Here is a 26,832-nt window from a genome sequence, read left to right as displayed (position 1 = left end):
TACCGCAAAAGAAATTGTCTGAAGGTGTTTCCCTCAAAGTGTCCTAGGTTTCCTTTAATCCTAGATGTCATTTTGAAGTTATTTTTTGTTTTTTATGAACTCACCTGCAGCATATTGAAGTTCCTGGGCTAAGGGTGGAGTTGAAGCTGCAGCTGAGGCTTGTGCTACAGCAACACTGGCTCCAAGCCACATCTGTGCCCTTTGCTGCACCTTGCAGCAATTCAGGATCCTCAACCCACTGAGTGAGGGCAGAGGTCTAAACTGCATCCTCTCAGAGACAATACTGGGTCCTTAACCCACTGGGCCACAATGGGAACTCCCACAGACATAGTTTTTCAAACGAAGATAATGTCCCTGAGCTGAGTGTTTTTCCAACTGAGATGAGTAGCCTGCCAACCAGAGCAATCACCAGAACTCCGTTCACCAATGAGCACAACCGTTAAGGAGAACGCAGTGTTGACTTTGAGGGCAGAGGACTGGTATGTGGACTCTGCAGAACCCAGGTCCCTTTGTTTGTGCCTGTTCCCCCTATAGGGAAATAGGATATGCAAAAAGTGAAGCGAGGGAATTTTGCTTGGCAGCACAGCTCATCCTGTTGAGAGTAGGGGGTTTAAATTAGTTTTTAAAGACTAAGCAATCTGAATCAAATCTATTTTAACTTATACTCCTTTTTCTGAAAAGTATTTTGGGCATCTTAAAGACATTTTACAGCACAGATTAAATTAAAAATAGACAGGTGGAGGAAGCCACACAAAGGAAAAACAAAACCGTGAGGTGAATACAAAAAAATCAATTCTGTGAGACTGTACTTATATAGGGACCCCCAAAGTTGGCTCTCAGCTTGCTGACAGTTAGCAAATGATACAGAGATGGGGTCCAAGGACCAGGCCAGCTGCCTGTTTCTATAAATAGTTTTTTTCGAGTGCAAGTGGGGGGGGGATGCTCACTTGTTTACTTATTACCTGTGATTGCTTTCATGCTACAGTGGCAGGTTAGTTGTAACAGAGTCTCTATCGCCCAGAAGCTGAAAATAATTACTGTTTAAGTAAATGTTAAGAAAAGTTTGCTGACCTCTAGCATAGAGGAAAAAACATTTTGAGTTCTGTAATTCACCATGTCTGGAAGACAAAAGAGTACTCTACCCAGGGAAAGCCCAACCTTCCTGTACTGAGGCCAGGGAGTTCAGAAGGTCTCAGGGAGGATCCTATGTAATAAGGTGAATAACATGCTCAGTATGATTCTTGGGACAAATACAGCAGAACATTTCATAGGGCTTCTTCATATAAAAATCTGCTTGTAAAATAGCTCATTATAGAATTGCAGAGTTAAATGAGATGTGAAAAATTACCTAAGTGCTCCCAGACTCAAGACTTCTTAAGTTATTCATGATCCAAAAGTTTCAAGTTATTCATGATCCAAAAGTTATTTCCATTATTTCCAAAAGCTGCTTGCCCTTGATAAAGCAGCATGCATTTATTTAATCCAGGGCCTGCACCTAATGAATGAGGTGTATTTGGCAGCTGTGAGCTTTTCCTGTCAGGGATGGGGTGTGGGTTAGTAGAATTGATGTAGGTTTTGAAAGGTTGTCATCCATTGATCTAGTCCTGTAATCTAGGGTCTGACTGAATCCTGCAGGCGAGGAACATGCTTCGCCTGCAAGATGGAGCCTCCTGATCTTAGCCATCTTTTTCGAGTCTGTGGAACATGGAAGTTCCCAGGCTAGGGGTTGAATCAGAGCTGCAGCTGCTGGCCTACCCGAAAGCCATATGAGATTCAAGCCGCATCTGTGGCCAGTGCCGTAGCTTGTCAGATCCTTAACCCACTGAGTGAGGCCAGAGATTGAACCTGCATCCTCATGGATACTAGTTGGATTCTTAACTGCTGAGCCACAACGAGAACTCCTGATCTTAGCCATCTTAGTGGCTGTTTGAGTTCCTCCAGTGGAAAGTACACACTACCTTAATCAACTGTGAACTGTCTTTGTTTGTTTGTTTGTTTGTTTTGACCACACCTGTGACAAGCATCCCAGGCCAGGGGTGGAACCCCACACCACAGGAGCAAACTGAGGCACAGCAGTGACAATGCCAGATACTTAACCCATTAGGCCACCAGGGAACTCCAACTGTTGCCTCTCTTTAAGGAGGTGCTCATTCCTGCATCTGAATTGAAATCTGGCTCTCCTAGCGTCTAATCTTTGTTTTTAGTTCTGACCCCCTCAGATGTCACAACAAATCCCATCTCTCTTTTGAGGCTGCCTTTCCCCCAAATGCTACCTGGCAGGCTTAAGCATCTCTTCCTGAATTGTCTTCTTTTTTTGGTTTTTCCTTTTTTGTGTGAAAAGGTGTAAAGCAGGCCCTCTGGCTAACCAAGACCCAGTTAATAGAAGGCCTTCCTGAGAAAGTGCTTCGCCTTGCTGACGATCCACGGAACCACATAGAGAACCAGGATGAACGCGTTCTGAATGCCATTTCTCATGCTCGCCTCTGGCACTCTACTGAAGACATCCCCAAGAGAGAGACCTACTGGTAAGGTTCCCTCAAGTCAATAAGGTTTCTAGTGGATAGATGTTGGAATCAGCCTGTGGCTTTACATCTCCAAATGTCTCTTTTCTTCAAGCCCAGTCATTGTGGACAGTCTGATTCAGCTGTGTAAATCCCAGATTCTCAAGCATCCTTCTCTGACCAGGCGGATCTGTGCCCAAAACAACACATTATCTGCCACCTGGAATCGAGGTTGGTCCGCTTGTATACAAGAAAGCCTTGGTCTGTTCATTATGTTTCTACTCTTTGCCCCACCGCTGGCTTATGTTTCTTCCCCGTGTTCTCACTCCCATCCTTCAGTTTTGTGTCTCAGACACATCCTCAGTATCATTAGCCATAACCCACCATTGTTTTTTTTTTTTTTTTGGCTTTTTAGGGCCACACCCACAGCATATAGAAGTTCCCAGGCTAGGGGTCGAATCGGAGCTGCAGCTGCCAGCCTACACCAGAGCCACAACAATGCTAGATCTGAGCCGTGTCTGTGATCTACATTGCAGCTCACGGCAACACCGGATCTTTAACCTACTCAGTGAGGCCAGGGATCGAACCTGCATCCGCATGGATACTAGTCAGGTTTTTTACCACTAAGCCACAATGGGAACTCCCCCTTTTTTGTTTTTAATCACTCCTTTCCAAGACTTAATTGAAACCATGTCTATTGAGTGCTTCCAAGAGCCTAAATACTGAAGACAGGAAGTAGTAAAACACAATCTGCAGTCACAAAATTACATTCTGTTTCAAGAGCCTTCGTATCTAATTCATGCTTTTCTCCTTTTCCGAGTCAGTTTTCCACATAGCTGCTAGAGTGATCTCTTTAAAGTCCAAGTTACGTCTCTTCCCTGTTTCAAATCCTTTACTGTCTGCCAATAACTTAACCATTTATCTTAATATCCAAGATCTCTGTGATATGGCCACCACCTGGTCTTTCTAGACTTAGCTTCTGCTTTACTGCCCCTACCCCCATTCCCAAATTCACACATGGCCAATTGCAGATTTTTGGCATCAAGCTTTGTGTGCCATTGCATGTGCTGTACAGTCTGTCTGGAATGCTTTTTTCTATTTTTCTCATTTCACTAAATTCTGTTTGTGTGCACCCAGCTTAAGCCCCTTTCCATGTGAATCCACAGGTTATCTCTGTGCTCCTTGTGTCCATAAGCCTATTTTCATCCTATCACATATTACATTGCAGTTGTCTTAATAGCTTTTCTGTCTGCCCCACTAAACTGTGTACCTCTCATGACAGGGACTGTCTTACTCATTTTTACCCACAGGGTCTAACAGTTCATGCCACAGAATAGGTGCTGACTGAAGGAAGGGGTGAAACAATACCAATCTCTGGTGTTTTATTTTTTAAACTCAATTTTATTATATTTATAGTGTACAACCATCGCTGCAACTGAATTTTAGAACATTTCTGTCTGAAACCCCAGCCATCCCCCACCCCCACCTATCTGTCTCTTGTGGTAAGCTTAAGTTTTTCAAAGTATTTGAGTCAGTTTCTGTTCTGCAAATAAGTTCACTGTATCCTTTTTTTTTTTTTTTTTTTTGCTTTTTCTAGGGCTGCTCCCGTGGCATATGGAGGTTACTAGGCCAGGGGTCTAATCAGAGCTGTAGCTGCCAGCCTACACCAGAGCCACAGCAACGCGGGATCCAAGCCTTGTCTGCAACCTACACCACAGCTCACAGCAATGCCGGATCCTTAATCCACTGAGCAGGGCCCAGGATCGAACCTGCAACCTCATGGTTCCTAGTCGGATTTGTTAACCACTGAGCCATGATGGGAACTCCACACTGTATCCTTTTTTTTTTTTTTTTTTTTTTCAGATTTCCACATGTAAGTGCTAGCATATGACTTTTGTGTCTTGCTGTCTAACTTCACTTAGTGTGATAATTTCTAGGTTCATCCATGTTGCTGCAATGCTGTTGTTTTCTTCCTTTTTCATGGCTGAGTAACACTCCATTGTGAGTTCCTGTCGTGGCACACTGGAAATGAATCTGACTGGGAACCACGAGATTTCGGGTTTGATCCCTGGCCTTGCTCAGTGGGTTAAGGATCTGGCATTTCCGTGACCTCTGGTGTAAGTTGCAGATGTGAGCTTGGATCCTGCATTGCTGTGGCTGTGATGTAGATGGGCAGTTGTAGCTCTGATTCAACCCCTAGCTGGGAACCTCCATATGCTACAGGTGAAGCCCCCCTGCCAAAAATTCCATTGTTTATATGTTCCACATCTTCTAGATCCACTCCTTCGTTGATGGACATTTAGGTTGTTTCCCTGTCTTGGCTATTGTGTATAGTGCTGCAGTGAACATTGGAGTGTCTTTTTTTTTCTTTTTTTTTTTTAAATTTTTTATTACTCAAATGAATTTATCACATCTGTAGTTGTATAATGATCATAACAATCTGATTTCACAGGATTTCCATCCCACAGCCCAGGCACATCCCCCCACCCCCCAAACTGTCTCCTCCGGAGACCATAAGTTTTTCAGTGTCTGTGAGTCAGCATCTGTTCTGCAAAGAAGTTCAGTCGGTCCTTTCTTCAGATTCCACATGTCTGTGAAAGCATTGGATGTTGGTGCCTCATTGTACAGCTGACTTCATTTAGCATGATAGTTTCTAGGTCCACCTATGTTGCAAAAAATGCTGGTATTTCGTTCTTTTTAATGGCTGAGTAATATTCCATTGTGTATATGTACCACATTTTCTGGATCCACTCCTCTGTCGATGGACATTTAGGTTGTTTCCATGTCTTGGCTATTGTGAAGAGTGCTGCAATGAACATTGGAGTGTCTTTTCAAGTCATGGTTTTCTCTGGATAGAATCCCAGGTGTAGGATTGCTGGTAATTCTATTTTTAGTTTTTTGTGGAATCTCCATACTATTTCCATAGAGATTGCACCAGTCTGCATTCCCACAAACAGTGCAATAGGGTTCTCTTTTCTCCACACCCTCTCCAGCATTTATTGTTTGTAGACTTTTTGATGGTGGCCATTCTGGCTGGTGTAAGGGGGTACCTCATAGTAGTTTTGATTTGCATTTCTCTAATAATTAGTAATGACCATTTTTTCATGTGTTTTTTTGGCCATCAATATGTCTTCTTTGGAGAATTGTCTTTTTAAATCTTCTGCTTTTTTTTTTTTTTTTTTTGTCTTTTCCACTTGCAGCATATGGTGGTTCCCAGGCTAGGGATCTGATCAGAGCTGTTGCTGCTGGCCTATGCCAGGGCATAGCAACACCAGATCTGAGCCGTGCCTGCGACCTACACCAATGGATCCTTAACTTACTAAGCGAGGCCAGGGATCAAACCCACAACCTCATGGTTCCTAGTCGGATTCATTAACCACTGAGCCACGAAGGGAACTCTTGCCCGTTTTTTTGATGGGGTTGTTTGTTTTTTTTGGTATTCAGCTGCAGGAGTTGTTTATGTATTTTGGAGATTAATCCTTTGTCAGTTGCTTCATTTGCAAATATTTTCTCCCATTTTGTGGGTTGTCTTAATCGTTCAGGGTTTCCTTTGCTGTGCAAAAATTTTCTTAAGTTTAATTAGGTCCCATTTGTTTATTTTTATTTTTTATTGTCATTTCTCTAGGAGGTGGAACTCAGAAGATATAGCTGTGTTTTGCGTCAGTGTGTTCCGGCCTGTTTTCCTCTAAGAGTTTTACAGTATCTGGTCATATATTTAGGTTTCTAATCTATTTTGAATTTATTTTTGTGTATAGTGTTAGGGAGTGTTGTAATTTCATTCTTTTCCATGTAGCTGTCCAGTTTTCCCAGCACCACTTATTGAAGGGACTGTCTTTTCTCCATTGTATATTCTTGCCTTCTTGTCAGATTAGTTGACAGTAGGTGTACGGGTTTAATTCTGGGCTTTCTATCCTTTTCTACTGATCTGTATTTCTGTTTTTGTGCCAGCACCATATTGTTTTGATGACTGTAGCTTTGTTGTATAGTCTGGAGCCAGGGATCCCAATTCCTCTAGCTACATTTTTCTTCCTCAGGATGTCTTTGGCTCTTCTGGGTCTTTTGTGCTTCGAAACAAATTTTAAAATACTTTGTTCTAGTTCTGTGTAGAATGCCATTGGTAATTTTATAGGGATTGCCTTGAATCTGTAGATTGCCTTGGGTAGTATAGTCATTTTGACAATATTGATCCTCCAGTCCGAGAGCATAGTATATCTTTCCATCTATTAGTGTCATCTTTGATTTTTTTCATCAATATCTTATACTTATCAGAGTACAGGTCTTTTGTCCCTTTAGGTAAGTTTACTCCTAGGTATTTTATTCTTTTTGCTGTGATGGTAAGTGGGATTGTTTGCCTAATTTCTCTTTCTGATCTTTCATTGTTAGTATGTAGAAATGCAGTCAGTTTCTATGTATTAATTTTGTATCCTGCAACTTTACCAGATTCATTGATGAGCTCTAACAGTTTTCTGGTAGTATCTTTAGAATTTTCTAGGTATAGTATCATGTCATCTGCAAACAGTGATAGTTTTACTTCTTTTCCAATTCGGATTCCTTTTATTTCTTTTTCTTCTCTGATTGCTGTGGCTAGGACTTCCAGAACAATGTTGAATAGTAGTGGTGAGAGTGGACATCCTTGTCTTGTTCTTGATCTTAGCAGGAGTTCCTTGAGCTTTTCACCATTGATAGTGATGTTAGCTGTGGGTTTGTTATATATGGCTTTTATAATGTTGAGGTAGGTTCCCTCTCTGCCCACTTTCTGGAGAGTTTTTACCAGAAATGGTGTTGGATTTTGTCAAAAGCTTTTTCTGCATCTGTTGAGAGGATCATATGGTTGTTGTTCTTCAGTTTGTTAATGTGGTGCATCACGCTGATTGATGTGCGAATATCGAAAAATCCTTGCTTGCCTGGAATAAGGCCCACTTGATGATGGAATACAATCTTTTTAATGTATTGCTGGATTTGGTTTGGTTTGTTGAGGATTTTTTGTGTCTATGTTCATCAGTGATATTGGCCTGTAATTTTTTTTTTGTGGTATCTTTTGTTTTGATATCAGGGTGATGGTGACTTCATAGAATGAGTTTGGGAGTGTTCCTTTCTCTGCAGTTTTTTGGAATAGTATCAGAAGCATAGTGTTAATTCTTTGAATTTTTGATAGAAGTCTCCTGTGAAGCCATCTGGTCCCGGACTTTAGTTTGTTGGATTTTTTTTTTTTTCTTTTTTAGTGCTGCAGCTGCGGCATATGGAACTTCTCAGGCTAGGGGTTGAATGGGAGCTTCACCTGCTGGCCTGTAGGGATCCCAGCTGCGTCTGCCACCTACACCACAGCTCATGGCAATGCTGGCACCTTCACCCACTGAGCAAGGCCAGGGAACAAACTGCATCCTCATGGATACTAGTTGGGTCCGTTACCGCTGAGCCACAATGGGAACTCCCATGTTGGAAGTTTTTTAGTCACAGTTCAATTTCACTACTTGTGATTGGTCCATTCATCTTTTGTATTTCGTCTTGGAAGATTGTACTTTTCTAGGAATTTGTCCATTTCTTCTAGGTTGTCCATTTTATTGGCATACAGTTGCTTGTAGTAGTCTATTATGATCCTTGATATTTCTATGATGTCCCTTCTGCTTTTTCATTTCTAATTTTGTTGATTTGAGTCCTTTTTTTTTTTTGGTGAGTCTGGCTAATTTTGTTGATCTCTTCAAAGAACCAGCTTTTAGTTTTATTCATCTTTTCTATGGTTTTCCTTGTTTCTGTTTTGTTTATTTCTACATGGATCTTTATTATTTCTTTCCTTCTCCTAGCTTTGTGTTTTGTCTATTCATCTTTCTCTAGTTGCTTTAGGTGTAAAGTTAGGTTGTTTATTTTAGGTTTTTCTTGTTTCCTGAGGTAGGTAGGCTTGTACTGGTATAAACTTTTCTCTTTTAGAACTGCTTTTGCTGTGACCCATAAGTTTTGAATTGTTGTCTTTGTTGTCATTTGCTTCTTGATATTTTTTTATTTCCTCTTTGATTTCTTCAGTGATCCATTGGTTGTTTAGTAGCATGTTGTTTAGTCTCCATATGTTTGTGTTTTTTTGCAGTTTTTTCTTGTTCATTTCCAGTTGTATAGCAATGTGGTCAGAAAAGAAGCTTGGTATGATTTTAGTTTTCTTAAATTTACTGAGGCTTGATTTGTGGCCCAGAATGTGATCTATCCTACAGAATGTTCCACATGCCCTTGAGAAGAATGTGTATTCTGCTGCTTTTGGATGGAACGTTCTGTAAATATTAAGTCCATCTGGTCTAATGTGTCATTTAAGGCCCCTGTTTCCTTGTCAACTTGCTGTCTGGTTGATCTGTCCATTGCTGTAAGTGAAGTGTTAGAGTCCCCTGTTTTTATTGTGTTAGTGTCAATTTTTCCTTTTAAGGTTGTGAGTATTTGCCTTATATATTGAGGTGATCCTATGTTAGGTGCATATATGTTTACAATTGTTATATCTTCTTCTTGGATTGATCTGTAGATCATTATGTAATATCCTTCTTTGTCTCTTAGATAATCTCTTTAAGATCTATTTTGTCTCATAAGAGTATTGCTACTCCAGCTTTCTTTGGATTACCATTTACATAAAGTATTTTTTTCCATCCTCTCACTTTCAATTTGTATGTTTCCAGGAACTAAAGTGGGTCTCTTTAAGATGGCATATATGTGGGTCTTGTTTTTGTACCCATTCAGCCAGCCTCTGTCTTTGGGTTGGGAAATTTATTCCATTTAATTTAAGGTAATTGTTGATATGTATGTTCTTACTGACATTATATGAATTGTTTCGGATTTGGTTTTGTTGGTCTTTTTTTTTCCCCTTCTCTTGTTCTTGTCTTTTGTGATTTGATGACTGTTTTATTTTTTTTTGGGGGGGGGGCGGGGGAGGTGAGCACACTTTCAGCATGTGGAGGTTCCCAGGCTAGAGGGTCCAATTGGAGCTGTAGCTGCTGGCCTACACCACAGCTCATGGCAACACCAGATCCTTAACCCACTGAACGAGGCCAGAGAGTGAACCTGCATCCTCATGGATGCCAGTCAGATTCGTTTCCACTGAGCCACAAAAGGAACTCCTGATGACTATCTTTAGTGTTGTGCTTCGTTTACTTTTTCTTATTTCTGTGTGTATCTATTGCAGATTTTGGTTTGCAGTTACCGTGAAGTTTTGTTATAGGAGTCTGAATATATATATATATATACAAGGTTTATTTAAAGTTGCTGGTTTCTTAATTGCAAGTGCATCTCCAGGTCCTGTAGTTGTACCCTCTTCTCTCAGGATTTCTGGCTTTGGTAGCATATTTGTATGTGGATGATTTCCTGCCTTTACCATATGTATGCCTTTGCTGGTGAGCCTTGTCATTTATAATATTCTTGTTTCTAGTTGCGGCCTTTTCTTTTCCACCTAGAGAAGTTCCTTTAGTATTTGTTGTAAAGCTGGTTTAGTGGGGCTGAGTTCTCTTAGCTTTTGCTTATCTGTAAAGCTTTTGATTTCTCCATCACATCTAAATGAGAGCCTTGCTGGATAGAGTGATCCTGGTTGGAAAATTTTTCCCTTTCATCATTTTAAGTGTATTGTGCCACTCCCTTCTGGCCTGCAGAGTTTCTGTGGAAAAATCAGCTGAAAGTCTCATGGGAGTTCCCTTGTAAGTTACTTGTTTCTTTTCCCTAGCTGCTTTCAATATTTTCTCTTTGTCTTTAATTTTGATCAGTTTGATTAATATTGTTCATCCTTGGGTATATAGTACTCAGTGTGCTTCCTGGATTTGAGTGAGCGATTCCTTTTCTGTGTTAGGGAAGTTTTCAGCTGTTATCTCTTCAGATATTTTCTCTGGCCCTTTCTCTCTCCCTTCTCCTTCTGGCACCCCTATGATATGGATGTTGGTGCATTTAATGTTGTTCCAGAGTTCTCTGAGACTACCTTCATTTCTTTTCAATGTTTTTTCTCTTTTCTGTTCTGTGTCAGAAATTTCTCCTGGTCTGTCTTCCACCTCGCTTGTTCGCTCTTCTGCCTCCTGTATTCTGCTGTTGGTTGCTTCTAGTGAATTTTTTACTTCAGTATGTTGCATCTCTGCTTGCTTAATCTTTAAATCTTCTATTTCTTTGCTCAGTGTTTCTTATAATTTATCTCTCCTTGCCTCCAGTTTGTTTCCAAGGTCTTGAGTCCTCCTTACTGTCATTAGTCTGAAGTCTTTCTCATGGGAGGTTAGTAACCTCCAGATCACTTAGCTGTTTTTCTGGGGTTTTTTTTCTTGTTCTCTCATCTGAGTCATAATTCTCTGCCTCTTCATTTTGTATAGGTTTTTGGTGTGGTCTGCTTTTTGCAGACAGTAGGGTTGTAGTGTCTCTTGCTTCTGATGTCTGCCCTCCTTGTGGCTAAAGTTGCTATGGGGGCTTGGTGCAGGCTCCCTGATGGGAGGCACTGGTGCTTGCCCACTGGTAGGTGGAGCTGATTCTTATTCCTCTGTCTGGGGGGAATGTGTCTCTGGGTGTGATTAGAGTTGGCTGTGTGCTGGGGGTGGGGTGTCTCTAGGCAGCCTGTTTGCTGGTGGGTGGGGCTGTGTTCCCACCAGGTCTGTCGTTTGGTCTGGGGCCTCTCAGCCCTGATAGGTGTGGTTAGATGTTTCCGAATTGGCCACCTCCAGAGGAGTTCACACTGATGGTTATTCCCCTGAGACCTTTGCCTCCAATGTTCTTCCCCTACAACGAGCCACAGTCATGCCCTGTTCTCCCAGGAGCTCCTCCAAGAACCTTAGGCAGGACTCACTCAGATTCCTCTGGAGTCTCTGCTTTGTCCTGGGACCCAGTGCACATGAAAGCCTGTGTGTGTCTTTCAAGAGTAGAGCGTCCATTTCCCCCATTCCTGTGGAGCTCCTGTGTACAAGCCCTGCTAGCTCTGAATGCCAAATGTTCCTCTTTCTGATGCTAGATCCCCAGGCATGGGAACCTGACCAGTTTAGAACTCTCAATCCCTTGTGTGAGCCCCTGGGATATAGTTACTTTCCAGTTTGTGGGACACCAACCCATTACATACGGGGTTGCTTTTATCAGGTAATCATCCCTCCGATTGTCTTGATGTGGCCTCCTCTCTTTCTTCTGGAGTAGGATATCTTTTTTGATAATTTGCAGTCTTGTTTTGTTGAAAGTTGTTCTGCAGTTGGTTGTAATTTTGTTACTTTTATGACAGAAGGTGAGCTCTAGTCCTTCTACTCCACCATCTTAATCTTTTTTTTTTTTTTCCTTATTCCCCAACATATTCACAACCACTGTGATTATTTAGTATGCAAGTTTGGTTTATGTGTTCATTTCTCAGTAAACCATACACCCTTAAGGACCCGAATCTTTGGTTTGTTTTTTGTTTTTTGGGGTTTTTTTTTGTCTTTTTGCCATTTCTTGGGCCACTTCCATGGCATTGGAGGTTCCCAGGCTAGGGGTCTAATTGGAGCTGTAGCCGCCGGCCTACACCAGAGCCACAGCAACACAGAATCCAAGCCGTGTCTGCAACCTACACCACAGCTCGAGGCAACGCCAGATCCTTAACCCACTGAGCAAGGCCAGGGATCGAACCCCCAGCCTCGTGGTTCTTAGTCGGATTCGTTAACCACTGAGCCACGACGGGAACTCCCCCACCATCCTAATCTTAATCGAGTTACCAAATCTCAGTTGTTGAGACAGGGACGTTCTGCGGACACAAGGTGTTCTGTTTGGTGGAACCCTGGAGCAAGAAAACCAGCAGCGAAATAATTTGGGACTTCTGCTTGGTCAGGTTTCTCCAGCTTGCCCCTTTGAGTATGACCTTCCTGGCAAAGAGTCAGCTTTGCGGAGGTAATGGCACCACTAAGGAAATTAGTGAACCTCATTAATAAGGAGTACTTGCTGGCCCATTATCAAGTATTAGCTCTAATTAAACTGCCCCATTTGGAGCTGTCACTGGAGGAGGGCTGTGGAGGGAATTGAAGTGGAAACCACAGCAGAGTAGTCTGTCGGGAGAAGCTAAAACCCAAGGTTAGAAGAGGTCCAGGCACGTTTATCTTCCTTGAGGATTATATGTGAGGAAACAGGAAATATTTGTGAAAACTGTTCCTGAGGTGTGGGTATGTTGTATTTTAACATGCCGGTCAGAGTTTATCCGTGCACAGATGTGGCACCCCTTTTTGCATAACCAGTGGATGCAGTACATGTGCTAATTAAATGGCAGTGCTGTTGGCCAAACCAGTTTTTAATTTTTTTTTTTTTGGTCTTTTTGCTATTTCTTTGGGCTGCTCCCTTGGCATATGGAGGTTCCCAGGCTAGGGGTCGAATCGGAGCTGTAGCCACTGGCCAACACCAGAGCCACAGCAACTCGGAATTCTGAGCCGCGTCTGCAACCTACACCACAGCTCACGGCAACGCCGGATCCTAACCCACTGAGCAAGGGCAGGGACCAAACCCGCAACCTCATGGTTCCTAGTCGGATTCGTTAACCACTGCGTCACGACGGGAACTCCCCAAACCAGTTTTTAGACATACAGGCACATCAGCCTTGGTCCATTACCATCACACTGCGATTTGTAGTGTTTGGTTTGTATTTCTTAAAACCCAAGAACCTTGAGAGGTAGATTTGCCTCCATGGAGAATCTTTAGGAGGCCATTCTCCAGGAGTCTTCCCAGATGGCATTTGGCATTTGGCTAGTCAGATGTGAGTTTTTAGAGACACCAAGTCTCTACGTAATATGTATGCTAATCTGACTTAAGTGAGGCTTTTGGATTGGCTTGATAGATGTATGTGAGTGTATATATAAAAATAATATATACCTATAATAATGTATAATAAATAACTTACATGTAAATGATCTTTCTCTTTTTGCTTCTTAGGGCCGCCCCTGCGGCATATGGAGGTTCCCAGGCTAGGGGTTGAATTGGAGCTACAGCCACCAACCTATGCCACAGCAATGCCAGATCCGAGCCACGTCTGCGACCTGCACCACAGCTCATGGCAGTGCCAGATCCTTAACCCACTGAGCGAGGCCAGGGATTGAACCTGTGACCTCATGATTTCTAGTCAGATTCATTTGCACTGCACCATGACAGGAATTCCACGTGATTATTATTTTTTTGCTTACTGAGGACAATCTGGTCCTTTTCCTGGGTTTAGTAGCCTTTCTCCCAGCCTCTAGCCTCAGTTCTCCTCTGTCTCCATCCCTCCTTTCCTGCCGTATCATACTGCAGTCGTCTGGACTCATTTCCCTAAACTCTGCCATGGAACAGCACACTTTTGGGCCATGGTGTGTGTTCTTCCTCATTCACTAGAATAGTGTTCCCCTCTCTTTGCCTGGCAACCTCTCCAGCCGTTTTCAGCCAAGAGTGGTTTTGCCCTCTAGGGGAGATTGGGCGTTGTCTGGAGACGTTTTCGTTTGTCATGTCTTTATCCAGGGTGGGGGTAGTGGAAGTTCTACTGGCATCTAATGAGTAGAGGCCAGGAAGGCAGCCAGACGTCTGTAGTGTACAGGACAGTCTCCCTCACCAAAGAATTATCTTGTCCAGAATGTGAACAGTGCCAAAATCGAAGTTGTGCTCTTATCCGTCTTTCAGAAACTGGTTTAAAGGCATTGCTTTGTTCAGGAAGCTTCCCAAGTGTCCAGAGGAGATCATTTTCCCGACCTCCACTGCCTCCGAGTGTGGTTCGTTCTTTTGCTGTAGCACTTACTCCCTGCCAGCTCCTTTAGAACAGAGAGTTAATCTCACTCATTTCTGGGTCCCCAGTTTAGAGCAGGTGCTTGGGAAGATCTGAACCCACAGAAACCACCAGGTCTTAGGAGTCATTGGAACGGGAGCACAGGAAAAAAGAGTTCATTGGTTGGTCCCCCTCTCAAGAAACCCAGGACCAATACCTTAACCACAGTTTTGTTTTCTGTGAGGAGGCTGATCAGCTGGGAAAGCTAATAAAGACCTGAGCCTGGCAGGATGAAAGCTTTAGACTTTGCTGAGTTGAGTTAAGGCTGTTAGATCAGGGTAGACTAATCATCTTTCTCTCCTTTTAGAGTCTATTCTCCTTCAGGTCCATGGTTCCAGTGGAGCCCGACTGAATGCCAAGGATCCTCTGCCCCCTGTTGCCTCCCAAGAGGAGGTGGAAGCTACTAAGAATCACGTTCTTGAGACCTTCTATCCCATATCTCCCACTATGGGTCTTCAGGAATGCAATGTTTATGATGTGAATGATGATACAGGTAAGTATCAAAGCCTGAATTTTTTTTTTTTTAAGGCAACGTAGAGATGAGGGGCAAGATTTTTGCAAAAAGAGGGAAGCACCTCCTGTGCGTTTTCTTCTAAGAGCCATGTAGTAGCCTTGTGAGACAGGTGCTATTAATCCCATTTTATAGGCAAGGAAACTGAGAATCAGGGAGGTTAAGTGATTTGCTCAAAGGCTGACTTTGCCTTTGACCCCTGAGAAGTAATACTTATTTATTTTTGGCTGTGTCCATAGCCTGTGGAAGTTCCGGGGCCAGGGATTGAACCTGCGGCACAGCAGTGGTAGTGCTGGGTCCTTAATCTGCTGAGCTACAGAGAAACTCCTTTTTTCCTCCCTTCCTTGCTTCATTCCTCCCTCCCTTTTCTTTCTCTTGGCAATTTCGTGCCACTTTCTGCTGTACAGCAAAGTGACCCAGACATACAACATATGTACACATTCTTTTCCATCATGACCTATGCCAGGATATTAGATACAGTGCCCTGTGCTATGCAGGACTTGTTTTTTATCCATTATAAACGTAATAGTTTGCATATGCTAACTCCAGATTCCCAGTCCACCCCTCTCTCACGTCCCTCCAAGCCCTTGGCAACCACAGGTCTGTTCTCCATGTCTGTGAGTCTTTGTGTTTTGTGGATAGGTTCATTTTTTAAATATTGAAATATACATTTTTAAATTTATAATTCACTTAAAACTTTTTTTTTTTTGCTGTAGGTGATTTACAGTGTTCTGTCAATTTCTACTGTACAACAAAATGATCCAGTTATACATATATATGTGTTCTTTTTCTCATATTCCATTATGTTCCATCACAAGTGAGTGGCTATAGTTCCCTGTGCTATAGAACAGGATCTCATTTCTTGTCTATTCTCAGTGTAATAGTTTGCATCTACTAACCCCAAATTCCCAATCCATCCCATCCTCTCCTGTTCCTCTTGACAACCACAAGTCTGTTCTCCAGGTCCATGAGTTTCCTTTCTGTGGAAAGGTTCATTTGTGCCATATATTAGATTCCAGATATAAGTGATATCCTATGGTATTTGTCTCTTTCTGACTTACTTCACTCAGTATGAGAATCTCTAGTTGCATCCATGTTGCTGCAGATGGCATTATTTTGTTCTTTTTTATGCTGAATACTACTCCATTGTGTATATGTACTACATCTTCTTAGTCCATTCATGTGTTGCTGGACATTTAGGTTGTTTCCATGTCTTAGCAACTGTGAATCCTCTTTAATTTCCTTGATTACTGTTTTATAGTTCTCAGCATGTAAGTCTTTAACCTCCTTGGTCAAGTTTATTCCTAGATATTTAACTTTTGGGGGTACAATCTTAGAAGGTATTATATTTTTATATTCCTTTTCTAATATTTCATTATTAGGATACAGAAATGATTTTTGAATGTTTATCTTGTATCCTGCTACTTTGTCGATTAGAGTAATTTATGTGTGGAGTCCTTATGGTTTTCTATATATCGCATCATGTCATCTACATACAGTGACAATTTTACCTCTTTCAATTTGGATACCCTTTATTTCTTTTGTTTGTCTGATTGCTGTGGCTAGGTTGTGTAATACTATGTTGAATAAAAGTGGTGAGTGGGCATTCTTATTTTGTTCCACATTTTAGTGGGAAGGCTTTCAGCTTTTCTCTGTTGAGTATTATATTGGCTGAGGGTTTGTCATAAGTGGCATTTATTATGTTAAGGTATGTTCTCTCTATACCCACTTTGGTAAGAGTTTTTATCATGAATCGATGTTGGATTTTGTTAAATGCTTTTTCTGCATCTATTGAGATGATCATGTGGTTTTTTACTTTTCTTTGGTTAATGTGTGTGACGTCGTTTGATTTGCATATGCTGAATCATCCTTGTGAACCTGCAGTGAATCCCACTTGGTTGTGGTGTATGATCTTTTTTATAGGAAGTTGGATTCAATTGGCTAAAATTTTGTTGAGAATTTTTGCATCTATGTTCATCTAAGATATTGGCCTCTAATTTTCTTTCTTGGTAGTATCTTCAGTTTTGGTATTACGATGATGGTAGCTTCATAGAATGTCTTTGGGAGTGTTCCTTCTTCTTCCACCTTTTGGAAACATTTTAGGATGGGTATAAGTTCTTTGTATGTTTGGTAGAATTCACCTGTGAAGCCATCTGGTCCTGGACTTTTGTTCATAGCGAGTGTTTTTTTATTACATATTCAATTTCATTTCTTGTGATTGCTCTGTTTAGTTGATCTGTTTCTTCTTGATTCCGTTTTGGTAGGCTGTGTGTCTTTAGAAAGTTGTCTTTTCTTCTAGGTTGTCACATTTGTTGGCATATAGTTGTTCATAGTATTCTCCCAAGGTTTTTTGTATTTCTGCAGTATCCATTGAGATTTCTCATTTTCCATTTCTTACTTTATTTCTTTCTCTATTCTTGGTGATTCTAGCTACAGGTTTGTCAATTTTGTTTACCCTTTCAAAGAACCAGCTCTTGGTTTTATTGATTTTTTTTTTTAATCTCTGTTTTATTGATAGATTTTGAAAGGTTTTATTTTCATTGTCATTTGTCTCAACACATTTTTTAATTTCCCTTTCGATTTCCTTGTTGACCCATTGGGTTTTTTAGTAGCATGTCATTCAGTCTTCCTGTAATCAGTTTTTTCTCATTTCTTTTCCTGTGGTTGAGTTCTAGTTTCATGCCATTGTGGTCGGAGAAGATTCTTGAAATAATTTCTGTACCCTTAAATTTGTTGAGGTTAGTTTTGTGCCCCAGTATGTGTTGAATCCTTGAGAATGTTCCATGTGTCCTTGTAAAGAATGTATATTCTGATTTTTTTTTTGATGTATTGTCCTAAAAATATCAATCAAGTCTAACTTTTCTGTTGTGTCACTTAAGATCTCCGTTGCCTTGAGGATTTCCTGTCTAGAGGATCTGTCCATTGATGTGAGTGGGGTGTTAAAGTCTCCTTCTATTGTATTCCCATTGTTAGGTCTGTTAGTATTTGTTGTATGTATTTGGGTGCCCCTATATTAGAGGCATTTATATTGATGACTGTAATATCCTAGTCTTGAATGGATCCTTTTATCATTAAATAGTGTCCTCTGTCCTGTATGGCTTTTGTTTAAAAGTCTATTTGGTTTGAAAGGAATTTTTTTTTTTTGTCTTTTTGCCTTTCCTAGGGCTGCTCCCACGGCATATGGAGGTTCCTAGGCTAGGGGTCTAATCGGAGCTGTAGCCACCGGCCTACACCAGAGCCACAGCAACGCGGGATCCGAGCCACATCTGCAACCTACACCACAGCTCACGGCAACGCTGGATCCTTAACCCACTGAGCAAGGCCAGGGATCGAACCTGCCACCTCATGGTTCCTAGTCAGGTTTGTTAACCACTGCACCAAGATGGGAACTCCAAGGTTTGAAAGGAATATTGCAGCTCCCACTTTCCTATGTTTTCTATTGGCATGAAATACCTTTTTCCATCCATTCACTTTCTTTCTTTCTTTTTTTTTGTCTTTTTTGCCATTTCTTGGGCTGCTCCTGTGGCACATGGAGGTTCCCAGGCTAGGGGTCGAATTGGAGTTGTAGCCGCTGGCGTTCGCCAGAGCCACAGCAACTTGGGATCCGAGCTGCGTCTGTAACCTACACTACACTCACGGCAACACCGGATCCTTAACCCACTGAGCAAGGCCAGGGATTGAACCCGCAGCCTCATGGTTCCTAGATCGGATTCATTAACCCCTGCACCACGACAGAAACTCCCATCTACTCACTTTCAATTTATATGCATCTGTTGCCTTAAGGTCAGTCTCTTTTAGGCAGCATATTGTAGGCTCTTGTTTTATTATACAGTCTGACACTCTGTGTCTTTGATTGGAACGTTTAGTCCATTGACATTGTAAGTAATTATTGATAAATATGTATGTATTGCCATTTTAAACCTGTTGTCCAGTTGATTCTGTGTTTCTCCTTTGTCCTTTTTTTGATGGGATGGTTTACTTGTATTATATGCTGGTGTCCTCTTCTTTTTAATTTCTGTGAATGTGTTTTTCGGTTTTGATTTGTGGTTGCCCTGTTTTTCTGGTGTGTTAAACCCCTTACTATATCTGCTTGCTTTAGCCTGCTAGTCACATAGGCTCAAACACATTCTTAAAAAAAAGTGTAGGTTTTCTTGCTTTACTTCCCCACATTTTATGTTTTTTATGTCCTTTTTTAACATCTTGTTTGTCCTTTTGCTGTTCCTTGTGTTTATCATTGCTTTTATAATAGTTTTGTTCTGTTTTTTTTCCTTTTAGACCTGTATACTGGCTTATTTAAGTAATTGCTTTCCAATTGTCATTTCCTCCATCCTGTTCCTTCTTCTTTTTTTATTTAGAAGAGACCATTCAGTATTTCTTTTAGAATGGGATTAGTATTGCTGCACTCTTTCAGTTTTTGTTGCTCGGAGAAATTCCGTATTTCTTCTTCTATTTTAAATGATATTTTTGCTGGGTAGAGTATTATAGGTTGCAGATTGTTCCCTTTTCGAACTTTTCCCTTTTTGAACTTTTGAATATATCTTGCCACTCTTCTGGCCTGTAGTGTTTCTGTAGAGAAATCAGCTGATAGCCTTATGGGAGTTCCCCTATAATTAACTCTTTGTTTTTCCCTTGATGCCTTTAGAATCCTCTCCATTTTTTAATAATATGTCTTGGTATAGGCTTGTTTGGGGCCCTCTGTGCTTCCTGTATCTTGATAGCTGTTTCCTTTTAGATTTGGAAAGTGTTCAGCCATAATTTCTTCAAATATATTTTCAGTGCCCCCCCCTTCCCTTCTCTTTCTGGAATCCCTATTATGCATAGATTGGCCCGTTTTATATTATCCCATGAATCTCTTATATTGCTTTCATGTTTTTTCATTTGGTTGTTTGTCTGCTGTCCTGATTAGGTGATTTCCATTATTCCAAGTCACATATTTGTTCCTCTGAATTATTCATTCTGCCTTTCAGTGCTTTTAACTCAGCTTTTGTGTCTGTGAATGAATTTTCTAATTTTTTATTTTTCTTTTTTTGGGGGGGTTGGGTGTTTTTTTTTTTAATTACTTAATGGATTTTATTACATTTATAGGTGTACAACAATCACAACCAAATTTTACAGCATTTCCATCCCAAGCCCTCAGTGCATCCCTGCTACCCCCCTACCTGTCTCATTTGGAAGGCCTAGGTTTTTCAAAGTCTGTGAGTCAGTATCTGTTCTGCAAAGAATTTTACTGTATCCTTTTTATAGATTCCACATGTAAGTGGTAGCATTTGTTGTTGGTGTCTCATGGTCTGACTGACCTCACTTAGCATGATAATTTCTAGGTCCATCCATGTTGCTGCAATTGCCATTATTTCTTTCCTGTTAATGGCTGAGTAATATTCCATTATGTATATGTACCACATCTTCTTGGTCCACTCCTCTGTCAATGGACATTTAGGTTGGTTCCATGTCTTGGCTGTTGTGAAGAGTGCTGCAATGAACATTGGAGTACATGTGTCTTTTTGAGTCATGGTTTTCTCTGGATAAATCCCCAGGAGTGGGATTGCTGGGTCAAATGGTAGTTCTATTTTTTGTTTTCTGAGGAATCTCCATGCTGTTTTCCACGGTGGTTGTACCACTTTACATTCCCACCAACAGTGCACTAGGGTTCCTTTTTCTCCACACCCTCTCTAGCATTTATTGTTTGTAGACTTTTTGATGATGGCCATTCTGGCTGGTGTGAGGTGGTACCTCATCGTGGTTTTGATTTGCATTTCTCTAATGATGAGTGACATTGAACATCTTTTCATGTGTTTTTTGGCCATCTGTATGTCTTCTTTGGAGAACTGTCCATTTAGATCTTCTGCCCATTTTTCGATGGGGTCATTTGTTTTTTTTGGTATTGAGCGGTAGGAGGTGTTTATAAATTTTAGAGATTAATCCCTTGTCAGTTGATTCATTTGCAAAGATTTTCTCCCATTCTGTGGGTTGTCTTTTTGTTTTGTATAGGGTTTCCTTTGCTGTGCAGAAACTTTTAAGTTTAGTTAGGTCTCATTTGTTTATTTTTGTTTTTACTGTCATCGCTCTAAGAGGTGGTTCTGAGAAGATGTTGCTGTTGTTTATGTCAGAGTGTTTGGCCTGTTTTCCTCTAAGAGTTTCATAGTATCTGGTCTTAAATTTAGGTCTTTAATCCATTTGGAGTTTATTTTTGTGTATGGTGTTAGGGAGTGTTGTAATTTCATTCTTTTCCATGTGGCCCTGTCCAGTTTTCCCAGCACCACTTACTGAACAGGCTGTCTTTTCTCCATTGCATATTTTTGCCTCCTTTGTCATAGATGAGTTGCCTGTAGGTGCGCGGGTTTAATTCTGGGCTTTCTATCCTGTTCCACTGATCTACATTTCTGTCTTTGTGCCAGCACCGTATGGTTTTGATGACTGTTGCTTTGTAGTATAGTCTGAAGTCAGGAGGCCTGATACCTCCAGCTCCGTTTGTCTTTTTCAGGATGTCTTTGGCTCTTCTGGGTCTTTTGTGCTTCCAAACAAATTTTAAAGTATTTTGTTCAAGTTCTGTGAAAAATGTCCTTGGTAATTTGGTAGTGATTGCATTGAATCTGTAGATTGCCTTGGGTAGTATACTCATTTTGATAATATTAACTCTTCCAATCCAAGAGCATGGTATGTCTTTCCATCTGTTTGTGTCATCTTTGATTTCTTTTATCAGCAGTAATTGTTTCTTGTCTACTTTTTATGTTTTCTAGTTGCTTTCTAAAGTAATAGGCATCACTGTTCTCATCTGCTCTTAAGTCCTTCATATTCACTCTTAATTTCTTCACTATTTTCTCTCCCTTTTGAACTTGGTCTATTAGACTGCAGAGGTCTGTTTCATGGTTTGCTCCTTCAGGGGGATTTTCCTGTTCTTTTAACTGGGAATGGTTCCAGAGCTTTTGCATTTTGCTTATATTTTTTTTTAAGCCTGAGTCTCAGCACCCAGCCCCTGCCCGAGCATCTCAGGCTGTGGTGTCTGGGGGTGGTGGTAAATGTCTTTGTGCTGCTCTCTCTCTGCTTTGCCTTTCTCAGTCTGGCTGCTGCAGTTTTTTCTTGGAGGTCCCTCCATCCGGCTGATCTCCATCACTTCAGTGGCTTCCCAGGGTGCAGGTTCCTTTCTTCTTTAATAGCTCCCTCTCTCAGAAGTGCTGGAACTGTCTTGATTGCTTTCTTTTCTTCTCTCTTTTTTTCCCTTTTATTCTACCCAGTTATGTGGAGGGTTTCTTGCCTTTCTTGGAGGTGTAAGGTCTTCCTCCTTACACCATTCAGTAGATGTTCTGTGCAAATACATGTGGATAGTTAGTTTTTGGTTTTGGTTTTGGTTTTTTTTTGATGGTTTGTGGGAGAATGAGTGTCACGTCCTACTTCTTCCACCATCTTGATTCCTCTCCGATTTGTGCATTATTTCAGGTTCCACATATAAGTGATATTATATGGTATTTGTGTTTCTCTTTTTGACTTACTACACTTGGTATAAGAATCTCTAGTTGCATCCATGTGTTGCTGCAAGTGCCTTTATTTCATTCTTTTTTATTGACAGAGTAGTATTCCATTGAATGTATGTACCACATCTTCTTAATTAATTCATCTGCCAATGGACTTTTAGGTTGTTTCCATGTCTTGTCTATTGTGAAATAGCTGCTGCTATGGATATAAGGGTGCATGTATCTTTTTTTTTTCTTTTTTTCTTTTTTGGCTGTATCTGCAGCATATGGATATTCCTAGGCCATGGATGGAATCTGAGCTGCAGCTGTGAACCTGTGCCACAGCTGTGGCAACGCCAGATCCTTAACCCACCAAGCTAGCCCAGGAATCAAACCTGTGTTGCCAAAGAAACTGAGCCACAGTGGGAACTTGCATGTATCTTTTTTTCTTCTTTTTATGGCTGTACCCGTCTCATATGGAAGTTCCTAGGCTTAGAGTTGAATCGGAGCTGCAGCTACCAGCCTATGCCACAGGCACAGCAATGCCAGATCTGAGTTGTGTCTGTGACCCATACCACAGCTTGTAATAACAGCTGATCCATAACTTACTGAGCGAGTCCAGGGATTGAACCTGCATCCTCACAAACACTATATTGGGTTCTTAACCTGTTTGAACCACAGTGGGAACTCCTGCATGTATCTTTTTGGTATTATAGTTTTGTTCAGATAAGTTCCCAGGAGTCAGATTGCTGGACATATGATAATCCTGTTATTAGTTTCCTGAGGAACCACCATGCTATTTTCCATAGTGGTTGCATCAACTTACATTCCCACTGGCGGTGTAGGACTCCCTTTGCCCCACACCCTCCCCAGCATTTGTTATTTGTAAACTTTTTCATGTTACATCAGTTTTAATGGGTAGCGTGAGGGGCTTTTGACCAGGCATCAAATGTTTCCTTTATTCATAGGTCCCTTGAGATACACCCTTTTCCTGTGCGCTCTGAACTCAGGCCAACCTCCAGCTAAGAGTGAGGAAGCCTCAAAGGCCTTGAATGGGGCTGTTTGTCCCACTTCCATCAAACAAGGCTGCACCACCTAGCCTGTGAGCCAGGGAAGAAACTAGGGAGTCAGGCTGGGCAGCCCTGCCATCCACTCAGCCATGAACCACAGCATCTTCCTCCTTCACTTCTCTTCATTTCCACAGCTACACCAGGGTCAGTCCTTACTGTCCCTCATCCAGCCTGTTGGCACAACCTCTTAACAGGTTAGTCTGACCCAGGCTCTTCAGTCCCCTCTAGTTCACGGATTAAATCCCATTGCTCTCCATGCCCACCTCCTCAGGGCCTGTTGAATAAAGTTTTCACTCCTTGGCTTATCACACGAGGGCCTTCATGTCTGCCCTCTGCCTGTCATGCCAGCCTCATCTTTGTCTCATGCCCCACAAGCCCCCTTTATTCCAGCTGTGCCTTTCCCCCCACCATGCTTGGGCACTTCTCTTCCCTCTGCCTGCACTTTGACCTTTCACCTCTTTTCTCTTCAGCTTAGTAACTACTCATACTCATCTATCACAGTTCATCTTAGGCCTCACTTCTTCCCAGAAATGCTCTACGACCTTACAGTCTGGTCAGGAGCCTGTCATCTGTCCTCCCACAGCCCCCTGGCTCCCCTCATGGCTTTACATGTCCCTGTGTCTGGGTGTGATCCGTTTTCCTGTCTTTCTCCCCTCTAGCCTTGGTGTGCTCCTCAAAGGCAGTGGCAGGCACTGTGTGGCCTCTGTTCCTGGCACCTGTCTGAGAGCTTGCTGCAGAGGGAGTGCAGAGAGTTGGGTGTTCACATGTGCTGAGGAACTGAAGCAGACAGGAAAGTCATGTCTCTCTTGAGTGGTGATCTCCTCTGAGACTTTCCAAGCCCACACTTTTCCAGCCTCTTTCCTCCTTTGCATCCTCTTCTGCTCATCCAGGTCAATCACTCTAGAAGCCCCTAGCCGCCGAGAGTTTGCTCATGGCCATGCAGGGGAAGAAATTTTAACCCAGCAGGGATGCGGCTGAGATGAATAAGTGCTGAACTTTCATTCTCAGCACAATGTTGTGAGGTAGGGGAAGTAGTTTGTTACTAATAAGTATTGAATTTTGTAAGTGATTTACTTTAAAAAAAAATAAATAACCATAGATTTCTGGTCATCCTTCTAACACTGTCATCTGTGTGCTTGAAAGAGAGAAAAAGGGGTGGAATTAGAGCTTGTCTGCAAGAATCACCTGTAACAGGTCGGCAAACATTTCCTGTACAGAACTAAGTCATATTTTAGGTTTTTGCAGGCCCCATTTGGTCTCTATCACAGCTACTTAATAGACATATGTAAATCAGTGGGTGTGGTTGTGCTCCAGTAACAATTTCATTTTCAAAAACAGGCAGGGGCCAGATTAGCCAGCAGGTTGATGTTTGCCAGCGTCTGAGCTGTCATGATGACATCTCCTTCTCCTGAGTCTTTGTAGTGCCTGGCACTGAGCTGAGGCGGGGTGGCTTTGCTGAGGCTTTGGGGCAGGCTGATTACTCTTCTACCCTCCACATGATGACATGTCTTGCAGGGTTCCAGGAGGGTTATCCTTACCCCTGTCCCCACACCCTGTATTTCCTGGAGTCAGCCAATTTACGACCACGCCGCTTTCAACCAGATCAGCTGCGGGCCAAGATGATCCTGTTTGCTTTTGGAAGTGCCCTGGCTCAGGCCCGGCTCCTCTATGGGGTACGTATGTGGAAGAGACGACAAGCTGCTTTGCTTTGTGTCAGTCTCCTACCTTATCTCGTTCAAAGGAGAAAAGAGGACATGGAGGTTGTTTGCTTGACGGAAACAGGGTGAGCCGCTTCTACTCACTCGACAGAGATGGACTGCTGTCTGTTAGGGGCCTGTGATGTGCCTGTCTTCTGCATAAGAAGCCTTGTTTTTTATTACAATAGCCCACACAGTTTCATTGTGATCCCCATTTTTCAGATGATGCCTCTGAAGTCCAGGGAGGCAAGCAGCTTGTTTAGCATTGCACAGCGGTAAGTGATAGAGAAAGGATTGGGACCAGGTAGCCCCAAGTCCCAGGGCTTCGCTTAGCTGTGCTCCAGCACATGGCCTCTGTTCTGTATAATTGGAGCCAAAGCACAAGGCTCCCACGGGCAGGCAGGAGGAAGTGAAGCAGGAGAGATGTCCCAGACCTGCCTGTCCAGACCTCTCAGGACAGGTTCTGAGGACCAAGATACCACTTGGTGGTAGCCCCTGGATTCTCAGAGGTCTCCAGGACCTAGATGTTAAAGAAGGCAGAGTGGTTGCCACAGAATCGGAGGAAAGCATGGCTGGGGAACAAAGGCCTCTGGGGAGGATGGCAATGCGGGAGTCCCTAAGCAGGCCTGGGACACCAGATCCCTGTTTTGTATGTGTGTTGGGGCTAGGGGGACTTTTTTTTTTTTTAACTCAGTGAATTTTAGTATATTTATAGTTGTACAACCATCATCACAACCCAATTTTAAAACATTTCCATCCCAAACCCTCAGCTAATCCCCACCCCCAACCTGTTTCCTTTGGAAACCTTAAGTTTTTCAAAGTATGAATCAGTTTCTGTCCTGCAGATAAGTTCATTGTATCCTTTTTATAGATTCCACATATAAGTGATAGCATGATACATTTATGTCTCACTGTCTAACTTCACTTAGCATGATAATTTCTAAATCCATCCATGTTGCTGCAAATGGCATTATTTCACTCCTTTTTATGGCTGAGTAATATTCCATTGTGTATATATACCACATCTTCTTTATCCACTCCTCTGACAATGGACATTTAGGTTGCTTTCATGTCTTGGCTGTTGTATATAGTGTTGCAGTGAACACTGAAGTGCACATATCTTTTCAAGTCCCAGTTTTCTCTGGATAGAGGTCCAGGAGTGGGATTGCCGGATCAAATAGAACTTCTGTTTTTAGTTTTTTTGCAGAATCTTTATACTGTTTTCCATAGCAGTTGCACCAATCTACATTCCCACCAACAGTGTAATGTTTGTAGACTTTTATTGGTTCCAGGATTTTGGGTCCAATCAGAGCTGTAGCCACTGGCCTACACCATAGCCACAGCAATGCCAGGTCTGAGCGCGTCTGTGACCTATACCAGAGTTCATGGCACCAGCAGATCCTTAATCCACTGAGCAAGGCCAGGGATTGAACCTGCGACCTCATGAATACCAGTCGGATTTGTTTCTGCTGAGTTATGACGGGAACTCCACTGTTTGTAGACTTTTTGATGATGGCCATTCTGCTCATATAAGGTGGTACCTCTTAGTAGTTTGATTGGCATTTCTCTAATAATTAGTGATGTTGAACATCTTTTCATGTATTTGTTAACCATCTCTATGTCTTCTTTGGAGAATTGTCTGTTTAGATCTGCCCATTTTTAAAATTTTTTTTATTTTTTGGTATTGAGCTGCAGGAGGTGTTTATATATTTTGGAGATTAATCCCTTGTCAGTTGCTTCATTGGCAAATATTTTCTCCCATTTTGTGGGTTGTCTTTTCATTTGTTTGGGTTTTCCTTTGCTGTGCATAAACTTTTAAGTTTAATTAGGTCATTTGTTTATTTTTGTTTTTATTGTTATTACTCTAGGAGTTGGATCTG

At 41.9% G+C, this 26,832-nt stretch overlaps 1 protein-coding gene across 2 annotated transcripts in view; it reads left to right on the top strand.

Moving 5' to 3' along the window:
• MRPL37 (mitochondrial ribosomal protein L37) overlaps positions 1–26,832 on the top strand; it is a 49,572-nt gene that overhangs the window by 2,273 nt on the left and 20,467 nt on the right. Inside the window, exons 2-5 of one of the 2 annotated variants that reach the window (XM_047789003.1) lie at positions 2,342–2,525; positions 2,617–2,732; positions 14,534–14,719; positions 24,771–24,928. In XM_047789003.1, coding sequence (XP_047644959.1) covers positions 2,342–2,525; positions 2,617–2,732; positions 14,534–14,719; positions 24,771–24,928 — 644 coding nt within the window. The remainder of the gene's footprint in view (positions 1–2,341; positions 2,526–2,616; positions 2,733–14,533; positions 14,720–24,770; positions 24,929–26,832) is intronic. The other variant, XM_047789004.1, reaches the window with a different exon arrangement.

This window comes from Phacochoerus africanus, chromosome 8, assembly GCF_016906955.1.
Source record: "Phacochoerus africanus isolate WHEZ1 chromosome 8, ROS_Pafr_v1, whole genome shotgun sequence".
Lineage (NCBI taxonomy): Eukaryota > Metazoa > Chordata > Mammalia > Artiodactyla > Suidae > Phacochoerus > Phacochoerus africanus.
The sequence above is the reverse complement of the archived record's forward strand: the minus strand, read 5'-3'. Positions and strand labels throughout refer to the sequence as shown.